Below are 18,302 nucleotides of genomic sequence, written 5' to 3' on the forward strand. Positions count from 1 at the left end.
AGACTGTGGCCTTCCTGATTTTCAATTCCCAAATGATTTTTATTCAGGCTATAGAACAGCAACAGAAATTTCACCAAATTTGCTAAAATAAGAAGAGTCTTCTCAAACTAGATTCCTCCAGGTACCAGTAGGCAAAGCAGTCATGAGTTATGGATAGATTCATAATAAGTCCTTTATTCAGTGCCCCAAGGAAATGGTGCCTTTCAGCATGCAAATGAAAAGTATTCTCTTACTAATCAATCTGTCCATCATTTCTTTTTTGTTTTTCCTTGAGAGAGAGGGTCTTTGGTCTGTTGCCCCAGATGGAGTGCAGTGGCATGATCACAGCTCACTGCAGCCCTAACAACTCCTGGGCTCAAGCAATCCTCCCACCTCAACCTCCCAGGGAGCTACAACTACAGGAATGCACCATCATGCCCAGATAATTTTTTTTTTTTTTTGTAGAGACAGGGTCTGACTGTGTTGCCCAGGCGGTATCTGTCACATCTTAATACACACACTAAGCTCCTACAGAAGTAAATACTATATTAAGCGGCAGAATTACTAATGTGAATACACATTCTCATTTGATTTGGAGACTACCTAGACAACTTTCAGGTTTATATTTAAATTGATTACAATTAGACATGAAAAAGGGACAGAGAATGGGCATAATAGAGATCGATTCAAGAGAATTGTTTCTTAAAATAGACTTTAAAAAAAAAAAGTCGTTCAAAACTGCCTTAATCAATTTTACAGAGAAAATATTACCTCAAATGGTTTGATATGATGACTTGATAAGATGTTACTTCTGATCCAGCAGGATTCATTTATTAATATAAATATTTACATCTGTAGTACCCTCCTAGGTGGGTGACTGTTTCTATATGTCTGACTCAACAAAACACAGTAGCCCACAGGCAGCTATTGGCCTTTGGACTTTGTCCTTAGGCCAGATTCCTTAAAAGGCTTGTTGTAACAAGCTTATTTGCTCATTGGAAATTTCTGTGTCTAAATTTCCCACAGAAATTAGGATGTAGCACTGCTACAGCATTTTGATTATTCATCAAAACTTACTCAAAAGACTTTTGATAAAACTTTAAATCAATGTCTTAAGGAAGAAAATTAAGTCACTTTTTAACATAGAGCATGTTTTAGTTTTGAACAATATTTAAGCACTGCAAATTATATGTTCATAGAGATTTAAGCATAGGCATACCTTGGAGATATTGCAAGTTCAGCTCCAGACCACCACAATAAAACAGATATTACAATAAAGGAAGCCACATGCATTTTTTGGTTTCCCATTTACACTACATTGTTGTCTGTTAAATGTGCATAGCACTATGTCTAAAAAATGAACATACCTGTTTTGTCCCACTGAACCCATAGCTGGAGTTGCCTTAAAAGCAGCAGCAGGAGAATTCGTACAAGAGAGTACCCCAAACCATTTGAAGACAGGGCTGGTTTGAGATTTCAAAGAAAGAAGCTCTAAATGCCAGAGTGATCAGTCCAAAACATTTATTAAAGGAACTTGCAGGGTGTTGCAATGTATTATTGTGATGGACAGCAAGAGAAAAGGGATGTTTTACCCACATTAGTCTGTAGCCAGGGGGTGAGGGGATGGAGTTTACATGAAAATTTAAGGAATTCGGCTCAGGGTCGGGGTCAGTTTCTTTCCAGTAAACCAAGACATTATTATCAGTGCCTGGGAATGTTCAAGCTGGTTTGGGTTCAAGCCAGCTGAGGAAAACCTATGGCTACAGCTGGCTGGGTCACTGTGATTTTGGTCAAGACACAGAAACGAAGTGGGGAAAACGGGTACCCTAGAATACCTTAATTTAAAAATACTTTTGCTAAAAAATGCTAACAGTCATCTGAGCCTTCAGCAAGTCATAATCTTTGCTGTTGGAGAATCCTGCCTCAGTGATGACGGCAGCTGACTGATCAGGGACGTAGTTGCTGAAGGTTAAGGTGGCTGTGGCAATTTCTTGAAATAAGACAATGGAGTTTGCTGCATTGATGACTCCACAAAAAATTTCTCTGTAGCAGGCAGTGCTGTTTGATAGTATTTTACACACAAGAGAACTTCTTTTAAAGTTGTAATCAGTCCTCTTAAAACTCACCCACTGCTTTATCAGCTAAGTTTATGTGATATTCTAAATCCTTTATCATTTCAACAATGCTTACGGCATCTTCACCAGCAGCAGATCCTATCTCAAGAAACCACTCTCTTTTCTCCTTCATAAGAAGCAACTCCTCATTCATTCAAGTTTGATCATAAAATTGCAGCGATTTAGTCAACTCTTCAGACTCTGTTTCTAACTCCAATTGTCTTGCTATTTTCACCATATCTGTAGTGATTTCCTCCACTGAAGTCTTGAACGCCCTCAAGGTCATCCATGAGAGTTGGAGTTAACTTCTTTCAAACTCCTGTTCATGCTGATACTTTTACCTCCTCTCATGAATGTTCTTAATGGCATCTAGAATCCTTTCCAGAATGTTTTTGGTTTACTTTGCTTATATCCATCAGAGGAATCACCATCTACAGCAATTTATAACCTTATGAAATGTACTTGTTAAATATTAAAACCTGAAAGTCAAAATTATTCTTTGATCCATGGGTTGCAGAATGGATGCTGTGTTAGAAGGCATGAAAACAATATTACTCTCCTTGTACATCTCCATCAGAGCATTTCAGTGACCATGTGCATTGTCAAGGAGCAATAGTATTTTTAAATAAATCACGTTTTATCAGTAGGTCTCAACAGTGGACTTAAAATATTTAGTGAGCCATGCTAAACAGATGTGCTGTCAACCAGGTTTTGTTCTTCCACTTATAGAGCACAGCAGAGTAGATTTAGCATAATTTTTAAGGGTCCTAGGATTTTCAGAATGGTAAATGAACATCTGCTTCAACTTAAAGTCACCAGCCACATCAGCCCCTAACAAGAGAATTGCCTGTCCTTCGAAGCTTTGAAGCCAAGCATTGACTTCTATAGCTATGAAAGTCTTGGACAGCATCTTCTTCCAGTATAAGACTGTTTTGTCTACATTGAAAATCTGTTATTTAGTGTAGCCACCTTCATCAATGTTCTTGGCTAAATCTTCTCAATAACTTGCTGCAGCTTCTCCATCAGCACTTACTGCTTCACCTTTCATTTTTATGTTAGGGAGAGGGCTTCTACTCTTAAACCTCATGAATCCACCTCTGCTATCTTCAGACTTTTCTTCTACAACTTCCTCACCTCTCTCAGCCTTCATAAAAATGAAGAGAGTTAAGGCCTTACTCTGAATTAGGCTTTGACTTAAGAGAATGCTGTGGCTGGTTTTCTATCCAGAACTCTAAAACTTTCTCCTTATCAACAATGAGGCTGTTTCACTTTCTTATCATTCCTGTGTTCACTGGAGTGGCACTTTTAACTTCCTTCAAGAGCTTTTCCTTGGCATTCACAACTTGACTGTTTTGGGTATGAGGCCTAGTTTTCGGCCTATCTCTGCTTTCAACTTGCCTTACTCAGCTTAATCATTTTTAGCTTTGATTTAAAGTGAGAGATGAATGACTCTGCCTTTCACTTGAACACTCAGAGGCCACTGTAGGGTTATTAATTGGCCTAATTTCAGTATTGCTGTGTCTCACTGAGGGACTGGCCCATCAGCGGAGCAGTCAGAATATATTCAACATTTATCAAATAAGTTTGCCATCTTAAATGGGTACAGTTTGTGGTGGCTCAAAACAATTCCAATAGCAACATCAAAGATCACTGTTCACAAATTGCCATAACAAATGCAATAATAATTTAAAAGTTTGAAATATTGGGAGAATTACCAAGATGTAACACAGAGACATGAAATGAGCACATGCTATTGGAAAAATGGCTCTGATAGACTTGCTCGACAAAAAGCTGTCACAAACCATCATTTTGTTAAAAAAAAAAAACAATATTTGCAAAGCACAATAAATGAAGGTATGCCTGTATACTACATATTTATTTTTAATAATCATATAAGCAAATTAATTGGATATAAAATAGGCTGTTCTAAAACAGCAAGAGGGAAATAAACTTTAACAATGCTGACAGCAGCCATGGCATACTTGAATTTTTAGGACTCTTGTTAAATATGGGTATGGGAACTTACCCTCTGCACTAGTATCCAGACACTTACTAGATTATGGCCCATTGGGGTATTTGCCTCTATTACATATATTTGCTAGACTGTCATTATACCTTGCAATCTAGTGTCTTTTTCTAGGTTGATATTGTCACGTTTAATCTATTATTGCAATGATATTACTCTTGCTATGTTAAATGTTTTTATCAGACTTCCTTGTAGCCCCAACCAATCTGAGAAGATTGAAAATCAAGGAATCCTTCACTCCTTTTGTAAACTTGGTAAAATGGAATCAATGTTTACTAGATCTGCTGTTCTTGTGAAGATTTCTCTGTTCTTCTTCATCAAGATTTGCCAATCTTCCTCTGCACTCTTGCCTTCTGCAGTCTTTCATCTTCCATAAAATATCGCTTATAATATTCTTTTTTTGAAATGAAGTCTCACTCTGTCTCCCAGGCTGGAGTGCAGTGCCATGATCTCGGCTCACTGCAGCCTCTGCCTCCCGGCTTTCCAGTGATTCTCCTTCTTTAGCCTCCCAAGTAACTGGGATTAGAGGTGCCTGCCACCATGCCCAGCTAATTTTTTGTATTTTTAGTAGAGATGGGTTTCACCATGTTGACCAGGCTGGTCTTGAACTCCTAACTCCTAACCTCAGGTGATCCACCCACCTTGGTCTCCCAAAGTACTGGGATTACAGGCATGAGCCTGTATGCTACCACGCTCAACTTCCTTATAATATTCTTCTAGTCTTATTTCCCAACTGCTGGCTTTTATATTTTGAATTGTCAATAGAAAGCCCTGCCTATCGTGATGAGGTTAAGGACACATGTTTTGCTGAGAGAAGTAACTTCCAGCTGAGAATCTTGTTTAGCAGGAGGGAAAATCCTCTATTTTAGAGCTTCTCCTGGAACTTAGAGTAAGCATTGGCTTTTAGAGGTGTTTTCTCCCTTTTTGATGTCTGGAAGCACTATTTTCAAGTCTGTTAGAGACCCACTTTAAATAAGTACAGGTGCTAATGCTCTGAGTGCAAGTCTGTAAGGGTTAGTGAGTCCTCAAATCACAGAAGTCTCCCGACCAATGCTGGGATGTTCTACTGTTCTCCAAGAATCTGCAGCTTAAAAGTATTAAACTAAATACAGCAGACACCCTCAGCATAGCAGTGAACCACAATGGCAGCTGACAAGCAGGAACATTTAATGGATTGGTCAGCAAGACCACACTTATATCTTGTTTAAAATGTGTCCTTTCCTTTGGGAGGCTGAGGCAGGCAGATCTCTTGAGGTCAGGAGTTCAAAACCAGCCTAGTCAACATGGAGTTTTCTAAAAGTACAAACAAATTAGCCAGGTGTGGTGGCAGGTGGCTGTAATCCCAGCTACTTGGGAGGCTGAGGCAGGAGAATTGCTGGAACCCAGGAGGCTGAGGTTGCAGTGAGCAAAGATTGCACCACTGTGCTCCAACCTGGGCAACAGAGCAAGACTCCATCTCAAATAAATACATAAAATAAAATGCATCATTTCTCTCAACAGCAAAAGCCTCATTTTTTCATCCTTTAAATATGTTACTTTCATAGTAGGATAAGATGGTACCTTGTCTGAGAGGCTAAGACCCCCAGGCCACTTGAGAATTTGAGAGCTTTTAGAACTTGATGAGCATAGCTGACTGGATACTTCGTGTCAGCACTGCTTGTGGTAATTACAGGATCTGTGGATCACAAGGCTCACAACTTGTATCACAAGTTCTACAAGAAAATTGGCTAACACATATTTGGCTCTGTTAATCATTTGCTGAGTTTATATCTTGTCCCACCAAATGTATTTTTTGAAATGCCATTACATGAAAAAGTTTCACTATTCCAATTATCTGTGTTTACCAACTTGTGGAGTAAGAGTGGCTGATTGAATATGTGCTTTTTAACTACACTATTATATACATTGGCCAAGCTTTTTATATTAACCCTACCCATGAAGTATCACCAGTATTTCCCCCAGTGTGAAATTGACATTTGTCAAAAGCCTTTTGCCATATAAAAGTTTTTAGTTCTTATATATGAAATCTGTCCCTTTTTTTCGACATGAGTTCCCCAGCCTGCTTAGCTTTGCCCCTACCACCCAAGATTTTTAAGCTTTCTATATTTTCTTAGAATTTAAGATTTTAAAGTCTTTACTTTTTAAAATCATTTATTTGTAAAGGGACATATGTCTCAAGTGTGCTAGTTTTCCTTGATTTTAATGGATTAAAATGTGTCGTAGGGTGAGCCATTTTCTTCAAAATGACGAATCGTTTTTGTTCCTTTGAAAGTCTGGCCCAGGCTTTTGTTTGTTTTTGTTTTTTTAAAGTTCTTATTTTACTTACAGAGTTAAGAAAGTTGAATAACTATACAACCAGTCTCTAAATAGAAGTTCTAATAAATCCTAAGATGCTGCAGGGCACTGAAAGAGGACAAAATTTGATCCCTAAAGCCCTCTCCAATCTCATACTCGGTGAAAATAACAAACAAAAGGCTTCAGTGTTAGTGGAAAACTGAGTTCTTAAAAAGCAGGTAAAGGTCCTGTTTACTCCTTCTCCAGAGCTGAGGAGAAAGGGTTTTCAGATTATAAATAACAGAGTTGCCCTTGTATGCCACAGAATTGCGATAAGACTTTACTTCTTAGGGGCTTAAATAATGAAGTCAGTAAAAGAGGACTGAAAACGAACATAAAGAAGAGCTTTAGCTTTGACGCAAAGAATTACATCAGTGCTTGACAAAACCGAGGATTCTTAATTTCTAAAAACGCTTTCTTTAAGCACTTCCTAACCTTTCATTATCTGAGACAACATATCAAGTGAGCAGCAGTACAAAGGATGCATGTGATTTCGAAATGCCACAATTGAGCCAACTGCAGTTGCACGCGTACGTAGTATAGAGAGGCGTGATCAAAAAAAGAATATAGGGAGCATAGGGCTTCGTCTGCATCAAAAGATACTCTCCCCATCTTCTATAGCCTTAAGTTTTGCGAAGGTAAGTTTCTCCCCTCTTGAAAGCGCCCCCAGGGACAAGAATTCATCTTGACCAAGCCTAAGGCCGTGGCATGCAAGGTGTTGAGTCACCGGGTACAGCGGTCTTGCGACATAAATATTATTTGATGACGAAGGTACTCGGGGCCCAGGTGCCAAGGTAAACCACTGGCAAAGATGACCGTGGTTAAGGCAGTAGAAAGCAGGCTCGACACTGAGACGCAGTTCCAGCCCTAGAAGGATTGCATTTTACGATTCAGGCAAACTTCGAGTCTCCTCATGTGACATGTGTGCACTCCTGGATGGTTTTAATTATGAGAAACGTGGTTTGCAGCATGATTCCTTCCAGTCGATAAATCGGAATCTCTCTCGCTCCCACCCCTTCTTAACTTCAGGCTTCCTGCATCCCGGAGCACCCCCGGCAGCCCCTTCCCTCCCCCGCCCCGGGGATGCTCCGACTCGGCGCTTAGCCATTCATCAACCGGTTCACACCGGCGGCGGCCGCCGCGGAGTGACGTCCGGAGGGGGCGGGCCTCCGCCCCCGCCTGTCGTCTCCTGGCCCGCGGTTCCAGACCGCGATTGGTGGCTGGAGGGTTGCACGTCGCGCCGGCTATAAAAGGGAGGGCTTGTGACGCAAGGGCGCCTCGGCGCGTGTATTGGCTCCTTCGGCTGCGGGCCGGCTCGGCTACGCGCTCTGCTCGGAGCCGCTCACTGCATGGTAGAGTCTGGTGCCCCCGCCGCCGCCTGCATCGCCGCCACCGCCGCTCCGCCACGACCACCGCCGCCTCCTGCCCTGCAGCCACCGCCACCGCCTGTGTCGCCGCCGCCTCGGGACCGGCTGTATGATTAGGCCACAATCTTCAATGAGTAAACATATTCCTGTGAGTAGCCGTCGCATCGTCGCCTCTCGGGCTGGGAATCCACGACCGGCCCCCCTATCCCCGCTGTCGCCTTTGTTCGGAGCCCGGCGTCTCCTCCAGGTTGCCCCGGGTTGCGGTTCCGGTGGGTCCCGGGTGGGAGCGGGCGGGTTATGGCCCTGTGGCCGGCCGATTGCGGCCGGCTGTGCGGAGGCAGATGCCGGGCCCCTCGGGGCTGCAGGGTGGCGGTTGGCCGCCGGGGGCACCGGCTTTTGAGTCCCTCCCGAGCCCGGAGCGACGGGGGCGGCGCGGTCCGGCTTCTGCGGCGGCCGGGGGCAGTTTCGGCTTCCGCAGCGGGCCGGGTGGGTGGCACAAAAGCCGCTTTGTGACCGCCGCCTCCGCCCTTGGCCCTTTGGTCTGGCGCGACCCGTCCGGGCATGGCAGGCTCCGCGGCGTCCCGGGGCCTCTTTGTTCGGCCGGAGGAGAGTGGCTGCACTGGGAGCGGGGAGACGTGGCCCGGGGTGGGGCGAGGGCTGCGCGTGTCACTGCGGAGCCGGATACGGGGAGGGCGCGGCGGTGGCGGGTTCGCCTCCAGATCCGGGCGGGCGTGGGGTAGGCGGGACAGCCAGGCACGGGTGGTAACGATCTGGTTCCAGAGCTTCTCGGAGCTCCGGGGTGGGCGCGGGACAGCCACTGGGTGCAGCTACACTCTTGTGCTCGACGGCCGGGACCCGAGCCTCAGACAAAATGGCCTCGGCGCCCGCGCCTGACTGAAGGCGCGGCGCGAACCCGTGATTGCGGCGCGGAGAGGGGGCGCAGCGGGCGTGCTCGGGCGCACACAGCCGCGTGCGCGGGGCGGCGGCCCTCGGGGGCATTCCGCGAGCTGCACCCCTGCCCGGGCCAGAGTGGGGTTCTGCTAGGTGAGAACTTCGGCCGTCCGCCCCGCCCTCCTCCCAGGCTCCACCTGGTAATTCGAGCTGTTCCGGATTTATCGCCCCACCTCGGGCTCGTGATAATGGGAACAAGTCTAGTCTTGTCCTTTCTCTGGGCCAGTCGTCGAGAAATGGCCTGGTTCGGAGCGTCTTGGAAACTGACAGGGCTACTGTTAGTTACACTGACGCGAAGGACTTCCTGTCCGGGCACCAGCATACATTTCCCCTGCCAATTTTGGAAGGGCCCTGGATGGCGCCTTTTAATCGGGGACTGTTTAGAACTATTCCTGAACTCTGTGGTGTAATATGTTGTTGCCTCCTGTTGGTTTGTGGCAGCAGTAGCCAACCAGAGCCAGAATTCTGAGGGTTTTTTATCTTCTGTCCGCGGAGCCCCCTACCAGTCCACGAGTATTAAGTTATTTACACAACGATTGGAACTGTTGACCTGCCCGACATCTAGATCCTGAGGCAGTGCTTCCTGTTAGTCAGTTGAAAACTAGAAAACTAAATCATTCCCAAGAGTGAGCAGCATTTTACACATGCTTTCTTAGGTGCCCTAAGACCTAAATAGATGTGGAACAGACTATACAACGAATTATTTGTGACAAAGGAGTTACACACACATTAATTGGCTTGACTCTGCAGTATAATAATGATTTAAGCTTCTGCACAGAGTTTACTCTTTCCTCCTCTCCCTTCTTGTATATGATTGTGATTATAATGCAACTGATATGTGGGAGGGAAAAAAAATCCCCATTATGGATAGTTTTTCCTGTGGGTAGGAGATTGGGAATGGAGGAGTGTCTTGGGCGGAACAGAAAGCTATCGGTGGTCACCACTGCTTTAACAGACGAGTCCCCCCATCCACTAGGTGGCTCCACTCAGTAAAAATAACCATTTCAGGAAGGGAATTCTTAATATAGTTCTTTCTCTGCTTCCTGATGAAAGTGCTTACTTACATGAAGGGATATGGCCAGACTACGTTGTAGCCGACAGGAGTTTTAGCTATTAAATATGGAAATAGTGGTGTGAAATACTGCCTCAAATTAGCTTTTAATTGAAAAAAAGGTAATACCTAGAAATTAGAATACTGTGATGAGTCATTATAAAGCTTTTAAAGATCATTGTATGTCATTGGGAAAGTGTCAGAATACACTTTTTATTCTACGGAGGTAGTATTTAGAATTTGCGGTGAAAGTATAATGAAATTATTTTCAGATTACTACAATCTGTATTCACTGTAACTGTGATGGCTTTGTAATTTAGACACTTAATTTTTTAACCCTGCTGACCAACTAGGTGAAGTAACCTCTGAGGGCTTGTTTGAACAAACTTGTGATAATGAAAGTTACCTTTCTTATGGGACCTTTTGATAAATGACTGTTAATGCTAGTTCTGTGTTTTACCAGAAAAGTAGACTGGGTTTTTGACTTGATGTTTTCTGCAGTAATCATCATAAGAATTATTCTTCAAAATTTAGCAAAGTTGTAGAAACTATAACTAGCATGGGACTATTTAAAGGTGTAAAATGGAAATGGGAGCAGATCGTTTGATTTTTAATTTTAAGACTTCAAATGCTTAAATTTAAGCATGGAAACTAATGGAACCTTTTGTTAAAACATTTTTGGTAATGAGAGTACACATGAAGTGCTTGAGGCAGTGACTATGAATTACTGCTCTTGTTAACCTGTTATTAATACTTTCCTTAGTGCCCTCTTTACTCCCGAGTACACAGGTACCTTATAAACTATTTGGAAGAAGACTAATTATTAACATCAGTGTCTTCCATGTACATATTTTAAAAATATGCTGTGACTATTGGTTTAATGTTTGATATTGGCATAAAAATGGTTTAGTTCTTAAGGGGGAACTTAGAGAAAATATAAATACATTCATATTTGTTTATATTTATTGGTTACAGTAGTTACCTTGCTTTTGAGACCTGCCACTTCCACCTTCAACATCCCTTTGTCCGCCTTCTCTGAGTTGGATTTCAGTTTTGAGTTGTATATGTGAAATTTTGGTTTTAAAATACAAAAGAACATTATTAAAATTATGAATATTTTCTTTACAGTTATAAATGAGAGTTGTTTCCTTTTTAGATTCATAAGCATACATTCTTATGGTATTTCACATAACAAGTTGATTTTCAGAGACTCATTTTCCTCGTCTTCAGTTTAATAGGAATGATAACAGATTGTTAAGGATAAAGTGAGATTCTAAATATAGAAGGACTTATATCAGTCTAAGAAAAGGATATAAAAGCATAAAGTTGGAAAAGAACTTAGATGTTTCAGTTTATAAGTTAAGTAAATTATGCAAGACTAATAACTTGAGAGTTATCTGGAGTTTGTATTAATGTGTAAAAATGTTTTTGTTAGTTGGAAAAATCAACATAAAGTGTATGTAATTACAATGTAAAGAAAACAACTATCGAAAGGGATAATTACTAGAATCATATAATTATATATTATATATAGATAGTATATATAGAGAGAATATAACTAGATAGAATATATATGAATATATATATGAATTTCACAAAAATGTAACAATGGGTTTGGTTTTTTTTTCTGAGGAATCTTGGTAATAGATCATGGATTTCAGTTTAATCTATCTGACTGCTTGTTTTATGCTGATTGATTTAATCTGTACTCACCCCTTGAGTTTTGCAATTCAAGTAAAAGTCGATGAAGCGGCTCAGGCCCTGCTTTAGAAAAATAGTTGTGTAACTTAAATAGTGTAAAACCCTAATGTGTTTCTTTTGAATTGGAAAATAACTTATTCTCTCCTTCTTTCTGTCTTTTTCTTTTAAACAGCAATTCTGTGGTGTTCTTGGTCACACATTTATGGAGTTTCTGAAGGGCAGTGGAGATTACTGCCAGGCACAGCACGACCTCTATGCAGACAAGTGAACTGTAGAAACTGATTACTGCTCCACCAAGAAGCCCCCATAAGAGTGGTTATCCTGGACACAGAAGTGTTGAATTGAAATCCACAGAGCATTTTACAAGAGTTCTGACCTGGATGGGGTAAACCTCAGTGCACTTCTTTTCTGTTGGCCTCAGTATTACTGGATTGAAGAATTGCTGCTTCTTGTTAGGAGGTTCATTTCATTTATCATTACTTACAACTTCATACTCAAAGCACTGAGAATTTCAAGTGGAGTATATTGAAGTAGACTTCAGTTTCTTTGCATCATTTCTGTATTCAATTTTTTTAATTATTTCATAACCCTATTGAGTGTTTTTTAACTAAATTAACATGGCTCGAATGAACCGCCCAGCTCCTGTGGAAGTCACATACAAGAACATGAGATTTCTTATTACACACAATCCAACCAATGCGACCTTAAACAAATTTATAGAGGTAAGATTTGATATGTTTTAGTAGCTTAAATTGATTGCAATATAATAGTGGGACTTATAGCTAACAAAATAAAAACTACTTTGGAAAAAATGAGATGGTATACCTACAATTCCAGTTCCCAGAAATAAATGTCAATGTCTTCTATATGTTAGAGGTATATTTATACATTTTGAGAAGGGCATGTGCTTGAGTTAATAGTTCTTGTACCTGAGTTTGCTTGAATTGGTATGTGGACAGTAAAACAGTATAGCTCTTACTTACCTTGTAAGAAATTTACATGGGAAAGGTTGCCATTTATGGATTTTTTATATATCTGCTTAACCTAATGACTAATGCCATAAACCAGAGTTGGTTTTTCTTGAACCCCATCTGATGCTTAGAATCCAATTTTCAACTACAAATTCTGTTCCTTCCTAATGGTAGCTATGTAGCCAAAACTCTACCTGCCTCTTTTTACTAGGAGAAAGGAATTGAATGCTGAATAGTATATCGGGATGTGCACATGTTTTATTTTATAAATACCTACAGTTGTTAAGAAATAGCAAATAGGCCTCTCAGAACATAATGGAAATACTTTTTTTTTCCTTTTTTTGAGACGGAGTCTCGTTCTGTCACCCAGGCTGGAGTGCAGTGGCATGATCTCAGCCCACTGCAACCTCTGCCTCCCGGGGTTCAAGCAATTCTCCTGCCTCGGCCTCCCAAGTAGCTGAGACAACAGGCGTACGCCACCTTGCCCAGCTAATTTTTGTATTTTTAGACGTAGTTTCACCATATTGGCCAGGCTGGTCTCGAACTCCTGACCTCAGGTGATCCACCTATCTCGTCCTCTCAGAAGTGCTGGGATTACAGGCATGAGCCACCACGCCTGGCTGGGAAATACTTTAATGGTACTTTAATTTTTATTACTATATATTATATATATACTAATATATAATATATAGTATATAATATGTATTAGTATATATACTATATATACTCTATACTATTAGTATATATATGCTATTAGTATATATATAAGTATATATTATAGTATATTATATATACTAAATATATATAATTTATAAAATTATATATAAATATATAATTTTTATTACCATATATATAAAAAATGTCAGGAGAGTTATAATTAGTAATAATGCATTTTGAAGCCTGTAGTTTTAAATGGTATGTGGGCTTTTTTACTGTAGTTAAGACTTCATTCAATGTATTTTAAATGAGTAAAGTTTAAGGAGTGAGTATAATTGAGTGAAGTCAGATTACCCGATTAGTTATAAATAATGCCTTTAGTTACATTTACCTTTGTCTGCATTGCTGCTAGCCCCTTTTGGTTAATGTTTCATCCCAATCCGGTATTACCATGACTGTAAACAACTTCAGTGTATGAAGGGGGCACACAATTTAAACAAAAGAAGGAAAACTTTTCCAGTTTATTAAAAATATGTATGGTATTTAATATTCACTTTTCTTTTTATATTCTAGCATTGTCACTTAAAACAAAATTTGCTTTTGTGTTAAACATAAATAGATTCTAGCATTCTTTAAATGATTTTCTGTTAACCAGCATACTTACTGATCAGAGATGATCAGAATATAAAATGTTGAGTTATAGTGATGTGGTTAAACATTAAGATTTTTTTAATGTACGTTTTATCCAGGAACTTAAGAAGTATGGAGTTACCACAATAGTAAGAGTATGTGAAGCAACTTATGACACTACTCTTGTGGAGAAAGAAGGTATCCATGTTCTTGTAAGTATTTAACAGTTCTTATGGGTTTATGGTGCTGTGCTACAAAAGTTTATTCAAATAGTAAATTCAAATAAATATCTATTTAAGTCATAAATAGACCTCAAAAAGCTAAAAACAAATATTATTGTGCAGAATCTTAATTTCTAAATAAAGGTGAAAAGCTAAGCAAGGATTTGAAGTTGTGAAACATTTTTGTAAAGATTGAGCATTTAGTCACATTTGGTAGACAACAGGGTTTAATAAGATGTGATTAAACATTAAAATGGGAATGCTTTTGAAAACATTTCCATGTTAGAAATTTAGAATTATTACTACAGTGTTTATATAATGATCTAAAATGTTTAAATATTCTTCTGACTTAGGATTGGCCTTTTGATGATGGTGCACCACCATCCAACCAGATTGTTGATGACTGGTTAAGTCTTGTGAAAATTAAGTTTCGTGAAGAACCTGGTTGTTGTATTGCTGTTCATTGCGTTGCAGGCCTTGGGAGGTAAATGAATTTATCAATTTGATTCTAGGTAAAAATCTATTGATAATGAAAATACAGAAACTTGAAAAATTCTTATAATTTTTTAATATAAAGTCAACATTTGTCATAGGTATTACTTAAATAGGAAGGGTGGTAGATAATACTTCTGAGTTGGGGAATGTTTGGAGAAATAAATTTACAAAGATCTGATTTTGAAAAAACTATTTATCAAAATTCTTACCTCACCAGAGCTCCAGTACTTGTTGCCCTAGCATTAATTGAAGGTGGAATGAAATATGAAGATGCAGTACAATTCATAAGACAGTAAGTAATGGATTCTCTTTTCATTTGCACTCTCTTTCATTTCCTTGTTGAGTGTCAGTGAGTTTAATAGTCTAATAGCCCATTTAATCATTGTGATTATTTTTTGAGATAGTATTAAAACCAGGAAATCAAGATCTTAATTTTGAGTGCTGTAGAACATGCCTTTGTGGCTTTTGTAGTCATCTTTCCTGCTACCAGAGGCAACTTCTGACTTCACTATAAATTAGTTTTGTCTTTTCGTGGACTTACGTGTAAATGGATTTGTGAGTCGACTGTTGTAACCAATACTCAAACAAAGATATAAAGAAAATTAACTTTTTATGATTTTTTCCATTTACACTGATGTGCCTCTTCATATTCCTTTCTGCATCAGGTCACAGCCTAATTAATCAAAAGATAAATTGCCACAAGAGAGGTGATGGTTGTCTATAAGACACTAAATATTACTGTAGGGGGCTTTTGCCTTGTTTCATTTTTTTTTTTTTTTTCTCCTCCCAGAAAGCGGCGTGGAGCTTTTAACAGCAAGCAACTTCTGTATTTGGAGAAGTATCGTCCTAAAATGCGGCTGCGTTTCAAAGATTCCAACGGTCATAGAAACAACTGTTGCATTCAATAAAATTGGGGTGCCTAATGCTACTGGAAGTGGAACTTGAGATAGGGCCTAATTTGTTATACATATTAGCCAACATGTTGGCTTAGTAAGTCTAATGAAGCTTCCATAGGAGTATTGAAAGGCAGTTTTACCAGGCCTCAAGCTAGACAGATTTGGCAACCTCTGTATTTGGGTTACAGTCAACCTATTTGGATACTTGGCAAAAGATTCTTGCTGTCAGCATATAAAATGTGCTTGTCATTTGTATCAATTGACCTTTCCCCAAATCATGCAGTATTGAGTTATGACTTGTTTAAATCTATTCCCATGCCAGAATCTTATCAATACATAAGAAATTTAGGAAGATTAGGTGCCAAAATACCCAGCACAATACTTGTGTATTTTTAGTACCATACAGAACTAAAATCCCAGGAACTATGAACACTAGACCTTATGTGGTTTATTCCTTCAATCATTTCAAACATTGAAAGTAGGGCCTACATGGTTATTTGCCTGCTCACTTTATGTTTACATCTCCCACATTCATACCAATATACGTCAGGTTTGCTTAACCATTGATTTTTTTTTACCAAGTCTTACAGTGATTATTTAATGTGTTTCCATGTATCTCACTTTGTGCTGTATTAAAAAAACCTCCATTTTGAAAATCTACGTTGTACAGAAGCACATGTCTTTAATGTCTTCAGACAAAAAAGCCTTACATTAATTTAATGTTTGCACTCTGAGGTGCAACTTAACAGGGAGGGCCTGAGAAAAGAATGGGAGGGGGCTATTAATTATTTTTAGCAAAATGTTGCCTTTGTCTTGTGCAAACATGTAGAATATGCTCTTTAATTTAGTAAAATATTTTTTTAAAAGGTAGAGATGCTTTGTTATTGTAATCATAAACTTCCTGAAATTCTTGTAATTTTTTCCCCATACTTATCAGAAGTGTGTTTACCAACTTATTTTTGTTTGAAAGTGTGATTTTTTTTTTCCTTCCCAACCTCTCTTGCAAAAAAAGAAGTGGGTTTCTGCTAATGAATTGAGCAGACATCTAATATTTTATATGCCTTTTGAGCTGTGTAACTTAATATTTGGATACTTGACAATTTGTTTTATTATGTAATTGATAAAATGGTGATGTGTATTAATGTTAGTTCAACCATATATTTATACTGTCTGGGGATGTGTGGTTATAGTTCTGTGGGAGAAATAATTTTGTCAGTGTTCACCAGCTTGTAAAAACTTAGTGCGAGAGCTGAAACATCTAAATAAATAATGACATGCATTTATCATCATTGAGATTGGTTTGCTTAAAATTAACTTATTTTGTAGAAAACAAAATGAATTGCACTTCACTTAATGTGTGTCCTCATCTTTTTACAAATAAATGAAGGATTATAAATGATGTCAGCGTTTTAGTAAACTTTTAGACAAAATTTGTTAGGGTCATTCATGAAAACTTTAATACTAAAAGCACTTTCCATTATATACTTTTTAAAGGTCTAGATAATTTTGAACCAATTTATTATTGTGTACTGAGGAGAAATAATGTATAGTAGAGGACAGCCTTGGTTTGTAAAGCTCAGTTCCACTAGTTCATGGTTTTGTGCAACTTCTGAGCCTGAGTTTTCTCCTTTGCAAATTAATAATTAAATACCTTTATAGATTTTGAAATTAATTTAAATATTAGTATTTGGTACATGAAGGCTTAATGTTAAGTTTCCTTTAATGGTCCACAATAATCCCTTTGATCATGTTAATCTAAATCTAGATGTCTTTGTCTAATTTTTTTTGAATAGCAGTTATAAATGTAAAGGACTCAAAGTTTAAAAAGTGATACTCCACCTTGTGTTTCAAAGAATTTAGTTCCACCTCTTCATACCAGTTTAACACTTAATATATTCCATTGGATTTTAGACAGGGCAAAAGGAAGAACAGGGGCCTCTGGAGGCCCTTGGTTATTTAAATCTTGGATTATTTGTGATAGTAATCACAAATTTTTGGCTAATTTTTAACCTGAGCTTTTTTTTTTTTTAAGGGAAATGCAGCCTAGTCTTGAGAACATAATTTTATATAATCAATTACTAAATGTTAAACTATTACCACACAGCCCATAAAACAGCATTTGCATTTATTGAGAGAGAGGATGTGCCATCATGATTAATGAAAACTATCTTTTGAGTTTGAAAAGAAATTAATTTGCAGTGTTTGGATTGTATATATGGTGCTAAAAATAAATTAATTTACTTTATAAACCTTATCTGTACATTATACGATGTGATGAAATTTGCTTTTTATCCAAATATTTTGTATCTTGTAAATATGGCTAATTATAGGAATGCCTATAATACATCTTAGATTCCTTATATCTAATAAGAGTTCAAAGAGTTATGAGTTGAAGTCTTGAATGCAGGAAACTATCTGATGGTGTTCTAAAATTTGGTTACTTGGGTTTGGATACCCTTAATGGGATGATGTAAATAGAGGCTAGTTACCTAGGCTTGTCTATAGAAACCATAATGTTGATGTAAGTAATGCGGTTACTGAATCATAAGAAAATGCCATCTCTTTTTAGTTGAAGGAAAACTCTGGAAGTAGGTGCCATTGGTCATTCTGCAGTGCACTGCAACCATTGTTTCCCCTAGTGCCCTCTTTTCCCTAGGGCATTGCTCTCCTATTCCCACGCCTTAACACAGCTCTATACCTAGAAGCAGCCAGCCCAGGCATGCAGTCACATTTAATCACATCCCCCTTCTAGAGTGCTTCAAAATGATGTAGTCCCTCAACTTGGCTAAAGAATCTCAATCTCTTGAAATTTATTTTTTTAATGTCATATTCATCTGGTAAATATCTACTGTTTGCCAGGCATTTAAGAATATGGCAAAGAACATAAAAGATGGTGTCACCAGATTTTG

General features: G+C 38.9%; 3 protein-coding genes across 4 annotated transcripts in view; 2 read left to right on the forward strand and 1 right to left on the reverse strand.

Annotated features, from left to right (window-relative positions):
• The window catches only part of LGSN (lengsin, lens protein with glutamine synthetase domain), a 292,498-nt gene extending 291,473 nt beyond the window's left edge, over positions 1-1,025 (reverse strand). The window contains exon 1 of the transcript XR_010158055.1: positions 751-1,025. The gene's annotated coding sequence lies outside the window, so the exon portion shown is untranslated. The remainder of the gene's footprint in view (positions 1-750) is intronic.
• Positions 1,026-7,727: 6,702 nt separating this feature from the next.
• Positions 7,728-12,249, forward strand: LOC134810311 (uncharacterized). The gene is made up of 2 exons (XM_063813131.1): positions 7,728-7,968; positions 11,696-12,249. The coding sequence occupies exons 1-2, from the start codon at positions 7,930-7,932 to the stop codon at positions 11,789-11,791; spliced, it is 135 nt and encodes a 44-aa protein (XP_063669201.1). The 5' UTR covers positions 7,728-7,929; the 3' UTR covers positions 11,792-12,249.
• PTP4A1 (protein tyrosine phosphatase 4A1) lies at positions 7,881-16,682 on the forward strand. 2 transcript variants are annotated; one of them, NM_001246639.1, is given in 6 exon segments: positions 7,881-7,968; positions 11,696-12,245; positions 13,901-13,993; positions 14,356-14,486; positions 14,715-14,789; positions 15,288-16,682. In NM_001246639.1, coding segments are annotated over 5 exon segments (522 nt in total). In that variant the 5' UTR covers positions 7,881-7,968; positions 11,696-12,140; the 3' UTR covers positions 15,406-16,682.
• The last annotated feature ends 1,620 nt before the right edge of the window (positions 16,683-18,302 follow it).

Source organism: Pan troglodytes, chromosome 5 (genome assembly GCF_028858775.2).
Source record: "Pan troglodytes isolate AG18354 chromosome 5, NHGRI_mPanTro3-v2.0_pri, whole genome shotgun sequence".
Taxonomy (NCBI): domain Eukaryota; kingdom Metazoa; phylum Chordata; class Mammalia; order Primates; family Hominidae; genus Pan; species Pan troglodytes.

What these genes read in the sequence shown, in the direction of transcription:
- LOC134810311 (XM_063813131.1), top strand. Translation starts at nt 7,930, where the DNA reads ATGATTAGGCCACAATCTTCAATGAGTAAACATATTCCT. An exon ending in CAATGAGTAAACATATTCCT is followed by an intron (nt 7,969 to 11,695) that starts GTGAGTAGCCGT and finishes TCTTTTAAACAG; the next exon opens with CAATTCTGTGGTGTTCTTGG.
- PTP4A1 (XM_054685523.2), top strand. Translation starts at nt 12,141, where the DNA reads ATGGCTCGAATGAACCGCCCAGCTCCTGTGGAAGTCACATACAAGAAC. An exon ending in TGCGTTGCAGGCCTTGGGAG is followed by an intron (nt 14,487 to 14,714) that starts GTAAATGAATTT and finishes TTACCTCACCAG; the next exon opens with AGCTCCAGTACTTGTTGCCC. An exon ending in GCAGTACAATTCATAAGACA is followed by an intron (nt 14,790 to 15,291) that starts GTAAGTAATGGA and finishes CCTCCCAGAAAG; the next exon opens with CGGCGTGGAGCTTTTAACAG.